Source organism: Pristis pectinata, chromosome 7, assembly GCF_009764475.1.
Source record: "Pristis pectinata isolate sPriPec2 chromosome 7, sPriPec2.1.pri, whole genome shotgun sequence".
Taxonomy (NCBI): Eukaryota; Metazoa; Chordata; class Chondrichthyes; order Rhinopristiformes; family Pristidae; genus Pristis; species Pristis pectinata.
The window spans coordinates 87,020,895-87,033,359 of NC_067411.1; the positions used below are offsets into that span (position 1 = coordinate 87,020,895).

At 38.5% G+C, this 12,465-nt stretch overlaps 1 protein-coding gene across 2 annotated transcripts in view; it reads right to left on the reverse strand.

Annotated features, from left to right (window-relative positions):
- The window catches only part of mcc (MCC regulator of WNT signaling pathway), a 114,112-nt gene that overhangs the window by 10,163 nt on the left and 91,484 nt on the right, over positions 1 to 12,465 (reverse strand). The window contains exons 12-15 of one of the 2 annotated variants that reach the window (XM_052019542.1): positions 9,905 to 10,045; positions 8,665 to 8,765; positions 5,480 to 5,663; positions 2,577 to 2,811 (exon numbers count right to left, since the gene is read on the reverse strand). In XM_052019542.1, the coding sequence (XP_051875502.1) occupies positions 2,577 to 2,811; positions 5,480 to 5,663; positions 8,665 to 8,765; positions 9,905 to 10,045 (661 nt within the window). Of the gene's footprint in view, positions 1 to 2,576; positions 2,812 to 5,479; positions 5,685 to 8,664; positions 8,766 to 9,904; positions 10,046 to 12,465 lie in introns of both variants that reach the window. The other variant, XM_052019540.1, reaches the window with a different exon arrangement.

Below are 12,465 nucleotides of genomic sequence, written 5' to 3' on the forward strand. Positions count from 1 at the left end.
CTCAAACTTCAGTAACATTGCTCATGTGGCTACGGGGCCTCCAATGGTGTAGTTTAAAAATACCTGCTCCTGAAAGCTTTGACACCTTCCAAAGCCCTTGCTCAGCTTTACCAGCTATAAAAACATTTCTAATAGTTTATGAATATCTGACACACAATCATTTTAAAAATGATTCAAACAATTACCTAACTGGGGAGTCTCAGCAAGATGAACTGCCATTGCTGGCTCCAGTGGCAGAGAGAGAAGGTTTGGGGCCTCAAATCAGTCACAAAATTGTGAAGTTTTGTATTTGATAATGTATGCACAGAAATCTGGATATGCCACCATAATCTGGGCTATTATCATAAATTTACTGAGTGGCATTTCATACACAAATAAAAATGCCACAATATCAAAATATTGAAATACCTTGAGGCTCTAACTTGAGACTGCTCAGAATCAGAAATTTACAGCATAAAAAGATGGCCTATTGGGTCTACGGCAGCTGAAAACCTATCTGTACTAACTGCTTTTCTCACTTTTCAGCATATAACCTTGAAGACAAGCACCTAGTTCCAGATGCTCCAAACTCCCTCTCTTCCACACCATGCACCATATCCCACCACCAATCACATCTCGTCACCTAGCTGAAACAACCTTTCCTCATCTCTTTACTGATTACTTGCCCCACAATTATCAATTTCTCTGTTAACGAAGCAAGTTCTTTCCCTCCATGCTAAGCCCCCAATTTTATAATCTTAAATCTTCCCTCTGCCAAAGAAATAACTCCAGTCCAGTCAGATTTTCTTAAATTTCTCCAGCCCTAGCTATATTCTCAAATTTCTTCTGTACCCTTTCAGTGCTATCACATCTCCTCTAATGTAGTGATCTGGGCAGCATGTGGCATTATAGTCATGGCCAAATTAGTACTTAAAACCATTCAAGTGTTCTTCCCACTGTCGTATTCTAAGTCTCAGCCAGTAAAGGCACACAAACTATAGGCCTTTTTAACCATCTTACACTTGCGCTACTTGCACTTTAGGGAGCTGCAGAAATGCATTCTAGAGAGGTAGTCTAGGATGTGGGTCAGGGAGTAAAATAGAGGAAGCATTGATGCTGTTTAGTCACAAATGCAAGGTGGGACAAGGGATCAGAGCAGCTGCACAAAATGGCAACTGGTGGAAATGGAACTGAATAATAAAAAAAAAGCCATTTTGTTACATAGCAACTAGGCAAGAAATAGTTCAGAGCATATGAACAGGAGGATGTTCTTCCAATTAATACCATACCACTACTCCATTGAGGAAATCATACTTGGATTGGATGACAATTTTTGCCAACATCTCTATTCTCCACAAGAAGATCCTGACCTTGCAGCTTTCAACTCATTTGTTTTCCTTCCAATGAAACTATGGACCAAAACTTTCTGCCAAGAAGCAGCAGCCCACGCTCACTGTGTCCTATGTGGAAAGTTCAAACTTATCTTTGAGTATCCCCAGCTCAAAGGCCTGTCTGTGCTCCAATGTTATCATATGGGTTTGCTCGACGAGACCTATCCATGAAACAGCTGAATGAAATCAGCTCCTGCCTAAGCCATGCTCCCAGGCTTAGCCAGATATTAACTGAAATGTTTCTAAACATTCTGACATTCAGAAATACTCAAATTATTAAAAGTCAAACAACTGAAAATGATTACAAATTAAACACTAAGCCAGTTTATAAATGCAAGGACAATTTTAAATAATTATAAAGAATTATTTCAGAAGATTTAATTACCCAAACTTAACTTGCTCCCTCTTAACTGTTCCTCTTCATTCAAATGAATGGAGTCACTGTTCCTATGCCAGGGCCTGATGTGTCAAGAAATCTGCCCATCAAACCTCTAAGTGCCAAAGCCCCAAACTTGTTAATAGATTTCAGCCAAGAAATCTGTTAGCCCTTTCCACTTCTGAGCACCTCAGGGAGTCCAGTGGTGGCACATCAATTGCCAAGATTCCCAGGCAGCTGCACTGAAGAATCTGCTCGTGAAGAACTGGCACAGAACCTGACAGACTACTCATTTCAATGGAGATTAGACAATGCTGAGAAGAAAGGTTTAGAACAAGGCAAATTATTTTGTTTTTTAGTTATTTTATTTGTTGATACATATTTAAATGTTTAGTATTTTTGATCACTATCCTTTGCTATTTTAGAAAGCTAAACCATTATAGTATTTGAATGCTGCTTGACTATCAGGGATATTCACAAGAATTCCAAAAGCTAGTCAGCTTTCATGGACAGCAGAGCTGGAGAGTGCCTTTGTCTTAATTGAAAGTTTCTCAGTAGTTTCAGTGATTTCCTGACTCACTTACATGATTCGTAGGTGTCACATTAGCTCCTGGTAGAGCCATGTCAATCAAGTCCAAGATGCCCTTGGCCATGTATGCCCAAATCAATGAAGGGCAGAACAAACGGTTATCCAAGCTGCAAGTGCAGGTGGAAGACTGCAATCGGCAAAACCTGGCCCAGTGGAATATTAGCTTGCTAAATTATATTTCAACAACAGCTTTTAAATGTAATTAAAACTAAACTCCTAAAAATCTGAGATTCTTACTCACCTTCATGGCCATGAGTTCTTGCATTAGAACTGCATTCTCCAAATCAAGTCGTTGGCCGTCTCCCCGTGTTTTAACATCATAACTAAGTGGGTCAATATGAACACTTTCTAGCTCTAACATGGTTAGCTTGACTGCTGCTTTGTCATTCTTTAGCTGCTGAACATAATCCTTCAATCTCTGTTCATCTTCTTTTGTAAATTCTGTATCACAGCTACTAGCAGTTGAACTTGTAGTACTAAAGAGACAAAAACAATAATCAATAAGATATTTTTAAATTAAAATATTCATAGACTCCTTATTATTAAGTTACTTCTCTAAATAAAGTAATAAACTGTTATAAGACTATTGAACAGTCCCCTAGTATGATAAAATGGACTTTTGACCTCAATCTACCTCGTTACAGCCTTGCACCTTATTGTCTACCAGCACTGGTAAATTGGTTTATTATTGTCATATGTACAGAGGTAGTGAAAAACTTGTCTTGCATACCACTCATACAGATCAATTCATTACAACAGTGCATTTAGGCAGTACAAACTAAAACAATAACAGAGTGCAGAATAAAGTGTTACAGTACAGAGAAAGTGCAGTGCAGGTAGACAAAAAGATGCAAGGTCATAATGAGGTAGATTTTGAGGTCAAGAGTCCATCTTATTGTACCAGGGAACTGTTCAATAGTCTTACAACAGTGGGATAGAAGCATCTCTTAAGCCTTGTGGTATGTGCTTTCAGGCTTTTATATTTTCTGCCAGATAGGAGGGGGGAGAAAAGAGAACGTCTAGGGTGGGTGGGGTCTTTGATTACGTTGGCCGCTTTATCGAGGCAGTGAGAAGCGTAGACAGAGTCCATGGAGGGGAGGCTGGTTTCCGTTATGCGCTGAGCTGTGTCCACAACTCTCTGCAGTTTCTTGCGGTCATGGGCAGAACAGTTGTCATACCAAGCCGTGATGCATCCAGATAGGATGCGTTCCATCGTTAAAATTGGTGAGGGTCAAAGGGGACATGCCAAATTTCTTTAGCCTCCTGAGGAAGTAGGGGCACTGGTAAGCTTTCTTGGGCATGGCATCTACGTGGTTGGACCAGGACAGGCTATTGGTGATGGTCTCTCCTAGGAACTTGAAGCTCTCAACACTCTCAACCTCAGCACTGTTGAGGTAAACAGGAGCGTGTGCACTGTCCCCCTCCCTGAAGTCAATGACCAGATCTTTGTTTTGCTGACACCGAGGGAAAATTTGTTGTCATGACACCATGTCACGAGGCTCTCTATCTCCTTCCTGTACTCAGACTCATGGCTGTTTGAGATACAGCCTACTATGGCAGTACCATCTGCAAACTTCTAGATGGAGTTAGAGCAGAATCTGGCTAGGTAGTCGTGAGTGTATTGGGTATAGAGCAGGGGGCTGAGGACGAAGTCTTGTGGAGCACCAGTGTTGAGGATAATCGTGGTGGAGGTGTTGCGCCCATCCTTACTGATTGTGGTCCATTGGTCAGGAAGGATCCAGCTGCAAAGGGAAATGTTGAGTCCCAGGTCTAGCAGTTTGGATACAAGTTTGCTTGGAATTATAGTATTGAAGGTGGAGCTGTAGTTAATAAACACGTCTAACATAGGTGTCTTTATTGCCCAGATGCTCCAGAGATGAGTATTGCACTTTTTCCTGTAACTGTAACACTTCCTTCTGCATTCTGTTATTATTTTCCCTTGTACTAACTTCATTTCATTACTTTGATCTGTGTGGATGCCATACAAAACAAAGTTTTTCAATGTACCTTTTATTACAATAATAAATCAATTTACCAAATATTAAATTCCATGAGCAAGATTATTGCACAATGGGGCCAACTTTATCACTTAACATCAAATTGTATTTTATGTGCAATAAAAAAATGTTAGTTATATCTCCTAACATGTTAGTTCTTTTCCAATTCCGGCAATATTTTTCCACTTTCCAGGTTTATTGGCATTAAGCTTTCGTACTTTTGACTTCAAATATGTGCAAAGGCCGGCACTTAATATCCATTCCAACAAGATTTTATTAAATCTTAAAGCTGGAAAAATGATGATAATCTCTCTTCCACCTTCAAGCGTCACTTATTTAAAAAAGTTTTAACCAAGATGATTCAGATTTTGGTCCATACCAAATGCATTTATTCAGTTTTTTGTGTCTATGCTGGCTCTTAAAGCAATTCCCATCCCCTATAACCTCTTTCCTCAAACGTGCTTATTGAGAAGTACAGAATGTAAACCAGGAAGTACAAGTTACAATAATTCCACATACAATCACATACAGAAAGCAAAGGAAGGGAAAGAACATTGGGAGTAAAAAAGATAAAAAGTAAGAAAATTAAATCTTCCAATTTAATTTAAATATGAATGAACACAACTCCATGCCTGTACATCTTTGGGGCCAGAGACGACACATGCAGGCAGCATTTAAACTTCCATTGTTAAAATTTCACTTTTACCTTAAAATAAAAAGCCCCCAACTCTGGTATGTTGAGGAGGGATATAATGAGTCGGCATCATAACTTCATGCCTTTCATGTGTATAAATGTCAAAATTTTCAATGAGGTGTAGCAAACCTTATTCAGGATAATTGGAATCAAACAGCAATTACCTGAACTTTGTATTTAACTGTGCTTGTGCAGAGGTAAGAAATTGTGTTCATTTTCCTATGTAATAACAGCAATGCTATCAGCTTAATCATCATGCTTATCGCAAAATCCAGGCATTGTCATGGCTTGCAATTTATTACAGGGCATTCAGGCAATTGTGGTTCACAGGAATTATTTAATCGCTCTCTTTTAACACAAGAAAATAAATGCAAATTTCTTTGGGGGGAAATTACAAATTTTATATAAGTAAGAGTCCAAACCAAAGCAAAACTTTAAAATTGGACTATTCACCTGGTGTGACTATGAGAAGACAGACTTTCCCAAGGCTGTATATTACATCCTGTTACAGTGCATGCTCCACCGCAGCTACCATCAAGTTTCATCAGTAGTGCTTTTGCAGCATTTTCTGCTGTCTTCCTGCAGTCATGTGCTCTCTTTAACATCATTGTTTTGTTTTCTTCACCTTTTTGATCACCTGTGATAAGATGATTTTTACCTTTTTAATGACAATACAGATAAAGCAGCTGTGATATGCAGAATCACTGAAATGTTCTCAGTTTTATAAATTCAATAATAGATTGACTTAGTTGATGCCCTCCATGATATTTAAAAAAAAAGCCCAACAATGTTGCAGGAAGTTCTCTCTCTAATTTGAAGGAATCAGATTTTAAATAGCATGATTACATCCAATTCAGCCACTTTTAATGTTGTACTGGAGGTAGTATGTTGCCATATTTTAGATTGAGAACTGCAGTTTCATTTCACTAACTAGCAGGTTGCTAGTTGTGATAAATTAGTTCCCAAAATACAGTAGTATGGGAGGGAAAGTCAATGCCGATTCTGTTTGTGCTCTGTACCCATATTCTAAGCAATTGTGGTTGGATGCAAGTAAAATGCTTGGATTAAAATTGGTGAAAACTAAAACTATTATTTTTAGCCCCCGCCACCAAGCCCATCTTCTTCATAGCAACTGTTTGAAAATCAACCAAAGGGCATGCACTCTTGGTGTAATATTTGACCCCATTTTGAATTTTGAACCAGATGGAGACCATCATTTAGGCCACTAATTTCCACCTCTACAACATGACCTGACTCCATCACTGGCTTTTTTCCTCATCAGCTGCTAAAACTCTTACTCTTCTCTTGTCACCTTTAACCATTACTTTTCTAATGTCTTCCTGCCAAATACTCTATCCTACACTTTAAAAACTTAAGGCCATGCTAAATTCTGGGTCTTATCCCAACTCACAACAGGCATCATTCATTGATCATTCTTGCACTGGACCAAAATAGATCCTGGTTAAAAAAGATTTTAGGATTTCCATGTTTGTTTTCAAATACCATCCATGGACTCCCTGGTTCTAGTCTCCTCCATCGCTACAACTCTCATAAAATACCAATGATCCTCTAAATCTTGCCTCTTAAGCACATTTAATTGCTATGGTCTGGCCTCCAGCTGCACATGTCTCAAGACCCAGAATTCTTTCCCTAAATTTCTCTGCTTTGGTAATTCACTCTCTTTCTTCAGGACATTCCTTAAACTTACTTGTGTTTAAGCCAACTATCTGCACAATCCTAATGTTGCTAGCTGTCAAATTTCTTTTAAATACAGCCCTGTGAACAGCCATGGAACATTTTTCTGTCATAAAGCCTCCATTAAATACAATCGTTGATTAATCTTATTGAATGCACAAACAACTCTGACTAGATATGTTAAGATTCAAGTTGGCCATTTATAGAAAAGAAGCCACCTACGGTAGCATCATCACAATGCTTGAGATAGAACTTAAAGCACAAAAAAATAAAACATTTGTCTTAACTGGTCTGCAGGCCAACTGATCCCAAGTATCAAAAACATTTCAGACCTTGGGATGCATTAGTTCAGTAATTACTTCAGCAAAAATATGCCAACTGTGAATTTTATTTTGTACTTCAGCAATATTTTAGCTGAAGGTATTAGTTGAGGGAAATTTAGTTTGCTTCATCCTTCTGAAAGCCCCTCTCCATCTCACTTTTATTTTCTCTGTCTCTCATCAACTACCACCTACCTCAAATATCCTTCAGGATGTCGCTGATTAAGCCAGCATTTAAAAGACCATTTCTCAGTTAATTGCTGGCATGGAGTGCTTCATTTACTGAGTTGCATATGGGATTGAATATTGTGCAATCATCAGTGAACATCCCTACTCATGACCTTTTGATGTAAAGGAAGATCTATGATGAAGCAGCTGAAAACCAGAACTGGTCCAGTTATGTCATGTGGCTGGGATCTTTAATATCCCACTACTAAAATAACTATCTTCTTTTGTGCATGGCTTCAAACAATGATGTTTTCCCCTTGATACGCATCAACCTCAGTTTTATCAGAAAAACACGATGCCACATTCAAGCAAATGTTACCTCACCAAATACATTCTGTGTTTTTCGTATTTTCAGTGCCTCTTCCTAGTATTGTTCAATATAAGGGAGCAGTGATTCATCAGCTGAAGGAGGACAGTTGATGTTAATCAGAAGCAGGTTTCCTTGCTCATGTTTGACCTGATACTTGGTCTGAGGTCAATGTTGAGGACTTCCAGGGCTGCTCCCTCTCATTCGTACCCAACTGTAATACCACTTCTGGTGAGTCTGCGAAGCTGATTGGGCAAGGTTTGATTCTGTTTGTATAACTAAGTGAGGTTGTTTTGTTAATTTGTCCCATAGGCTAATTATTCTATTAGTCTATGGGACAATTCTGGAAACTTAGACACCAGCTATTTCCAAGGAAGACTTTGCAAAGATGACTGTGGTGGATGTGATTTGGTCACATCCAAATTCAATGGCTAGGTTAGTGTTAGGTGATTCATCCAGTTCTGTCCTTTTTAACATAGTGGCTGCAGCACAATTGAATGGCTTGCTCATCTATGTAAAAGTCAACCACATTACTGTGGCTTTGAAGTCACATCTCGGCTAGTCTGGGTAAAGATGGCAATTTCCTTCCCTGAAGAACGTTAGTGAAACAAATACAGCAATCTAGCAGTTTTGTGATGGTCATAGCTGCTTTATTTTAGAAATAAAGCACTAATATTTGAAATTCCACAGCTGCCATGAAGCAATTTTAACTTTAACCTCTTGATTGTTAGTCCAAGCCCTTGTGATAAATCAAATGCTGCACCAGGATCAGATTCTCCCTCTCACTTCTGAGACAAGCCGACATATGAAGATCACCAAATTTCTTCCCCAAAGACACTCACTTTCATTGTCACAGGATCAATAACCTCGAAATCCCAACCTAACAGTACTCTAGGACTACTTTCATTACAAGGACATGAATGTTTCAATAAGACAACTTAAGGGTGAGCATTAAACAGTGGCCCTGCCAGTAACACAAACATCTCAAGGACTTCAAAAAATGTGACAAAGAAAGCAATATTAATCAAGACAAGAAATTTGGATTATAGGTATAACTTTTATATATGAACGTATTTTTTTGTACTCACCAACAGATCCAACGCCTGCAGCTTTGAACTGGCCCAGAATGAGTCCTTGTTCACTCTCCGCTAGGGCCAATAGTAACTCATAGGCTTCTATGCACTGTTCACTTGGAATACAAGCAAATTAGGTACAAATAAGTAATTGTATTTAATAACCTGAAATTATAATAACATTATATATTTCTCAAATAAATAAAAACTTGCAACATAAACATATGGACAATTAAAACAGGAACTGCATTCATAAGTGTGTATCTGATATATTTTTGATAAAGATGAATTGTGCATTATGTTTGTCATAATAGACTACATAATATATTGACTACATATATATATGGATTTTGCAAGGAAATGACAGTTTCCCAGCATTTCCTGTCTAGGTGACAGGAAATCTGGGAGTTCCTTAACATATATGCTTGAATGCAGAAACCCCAAACTTCCAGCCACCTGCTCAGAACTTTTTAACATATGTACAAACAAAACTCTAGCAGTAAGCATCTGCCTGGCAGTATTTTCAGTAAATTCTGCAACACTTACACTGGAAATCCAAACAACATCTGGTGCTGGGATTTCTCATTGATAGTGTCTTGACAGCTGACTTAGCTTACTGTGAATGTTTTGTGGCCAAAGCTTGCAAATGCTGCTCCTCCCACCACCATGTATAGAAGCTGAAAATGGAGATGGCTTCATCCACATAATTCCAGCCAACTACAGCATAGCCATATGTGCACCAGTATTCATGGCACATGAAATCCAGGTTTCAAATTGTTCATTAGTTGATACACTTTTGCATTTGGTAGTGTGTAACGCCTAGTTAGGTTGCAACCAAGGCTTTGGGTCTCAGACATGACCAAAGTTTGGAATGGAAAGGGATGGGTTGGGGGAAAGAAAGGGGAGAATAATCTCAACAACCCACCCATGTGCCCTTGTAGCATTCTTATGATTGCACAATAATTTCTTGACTGTTCTATTTTAATTATGGTGGCTTTCTATTTTAAAGCTATTGATTGGAATCGAAATAGTTTTAACAGTGAAAATTTTACTTTCTGGGTCAATTAGGAGTTGTTCTATGAACTCATGTAACAGGGGTCTTTCTGGTTATTTATATTATCTAATGATATGCATAACAAAAAAAATCAGGAAAGGCAAGGGAAGTCACAAGTTTTTAAAGAATTAAAAACAGAATTGGATAAAATATTATTTGAGCTAGGAGTGTCAAAAAATAATTTGTATTTGTTACATTTACCTGTACTGTAGTGCAAGTCTTAATGCTGTACTATTGGATTCATATTTACCAACCAGCATACTCATTCGTTCAGCATTGCTCTTGCATTCTTCCAAGGTAATGGTTAAGAGATCATTTTGTGATTTTAAATGTTCAATACGACTGCAAGATAAAAACATTATGAACTGTATCAATTAATGTTTAATTAAAACCGTTAAGGGACTATAGAACTGAAGTCATTGTTCCAAATCACACAACATACAGTTAACACATGAATTTGGAATAGGAATAGACCTCAGCCCTTTTGGCCTGTTCTGCTATGTGATAAAGTCATGGCTGATCAGATTGTAATTCATTTCCATCTACCTGTGGTAATATATCAAATTTTGCTTATAAAACTGTCTAATTTGGCCTTAAAAATTAAAAGGTTTCGCTTGCATCTCCCTTTGAGGGAGAAACTTGCGAAGACTATGTTGCTCAATAAAATTTCACCTCCACTGTCAAAAACGGGTGACCTCTTGTGTTTAAACAGCAACTCCAGGTTCTGGATTCTCCAACAAGAGTAATCGTCCTCAACTCTTTCCACCCTGTCAGACCTCTCAAGGATCTTGTGTTTCAATCAAGACACCTCTTGCTTTTCTAAACTCCAGTAGCTACAGAGATGGTCTGTTCAACCTTTTGTCATTAGACAACCTGCCTATTCCAGCTATGAGCCTAGTAAATCTTCTCCAAATTGCTTTCAAAATATTAACACACTTCCCTCAAGGAGGAAACCAATGTACACAGTACTCTAGATGTGGACACACTAATCCCCTACATTATTGAAGCATTACTCCTTTTTCCATTCAATTCTTCTTGCAACAAACAAAAACATTCTGTTAATTACTTGTACAGTGGCATGCAAAAGTTTGGGCACCCCGGTCAAAATTTCTGTTACTGTGAATAGCTAAGCGAGTAAAAGATGACCTGATTTCCAAAAGGCATAAAGTTAAAGATGACATATTTCTTTAATATTTTAAGCAAGATTACTTTTTTATTTCCATCTTTTACAGTTTCAGAATAACAAAAAAGGAAAAGGGCCCGAAGCAAAAGTTTGGGCACCCTGCATGGTCAGTACTTAGTAACACCCCCTTTGACAAGTATCACAGCTTGTAAATGCTTTCTTTAGCCAGCTGAGAGTCTTTCAATTCTTGTTTGGGGGATTTTCGCCCATTCTTCCTTGCAAAAGGCTTCTAGTTCTGTGAGATTCTTGGGCCATCTTGCATGTACTGCTCTTTTCAGGTCTATCCACAGATTTTTGATGATGGTTAGGTTGGAGGACTGTGAGGGCCATGGCAAAACCTTCAGCTTGTGCCTCTTGAGGTAGTCCATTGTAGATTTTGATGTGTGGTTAGGATTGATATCCTGTTGTAGAAGCCATCCTCTTTTCATCTTCAGCTTTTTTTTTTACAGACGGTGTGATGTTTGCTTCCAGAATTTGCTGGTATTTAATTGAATTCATTCTTCCCTCTAACATTGAAATGTTCTCAGTGCCACTGGCTGCAACACAAGCTCAAAGTATGATCGATCCACCCCTGTGCTTAACAGTTGGAGAGGTGTTCTTTTCATGAAATTCTGCACCCTTTTTTCTCCAAACATACCTTTGCTCATTGTGGCCAAAAAGTTCTATTTTAACCTCATCAGTCCACAGGACTTGTTTCCAAAATGCATCAGGCTTGTTTAGATGTTCCTTTGCAAACTTCTGATGCTGAATTCTGTGGTGATGACACAGGAAAGTTCGGAGAAAAAAAGGTGCAGAATTTCATGAAAAGAACACCTCTCCAACTGTTAAGCACGGGGGTGAATCGATCATGCTTTGGGCTTGTGTTGCAGCCAGTGGCACTGGGAACATTTCACTGGTAGAGGGAAGAATGAATTCAATTAAATACCAGCAAATTCTGGAAGCAAACATCACACTGTCTGTAAAAAAAAAAGCTGAAGATGAAAAGAGGATGGCTTCTACAACAGGATGACGATCCTAACCACACTTCAAAATCTACAATGGGCTACCTCAAGAGGCACAAGCTGAAGGTATTGCCATGGCCCTCACAATCCCTCAACCTAAACATCATCGAAAATCTGTGGATAGAACTCAAAAGAGATGTGCATGCAAGACGGCCCAAGAATCTCTCAGAACTAGAAGCCTTTTGCAAGAAAGAATGGGCAAAAATCCCCCAAACAAGAATTGAAAGACTCTCAGCTGACTACAGAAAGCATATACAAGCTGTGATACTTGCCAAAGGGGGTGTTACTAAGTACTGACCATGCAGGGTGCCCAAACTTTTACTTTGGGCCCTTTTCCTTTTTTGTTATTTTGAAACTGTAAAAGATGGAAATAAAAAAGTAATCTTGCCTAAAATATTAAAGAAATGTGTCATCTTTAACTTTATGCCTGTTGGAAATCAGGTCATCTTTTACTCGCTTAGCTATTCACAGTAAGAGAAATTTTGACCAGGGATGCCCAAACTTTTGCACGCCACTGTATATGCATACAAGCCTTCTGCAAATCATGCACCAGGACATCTAGAGATCTACCATCTCTC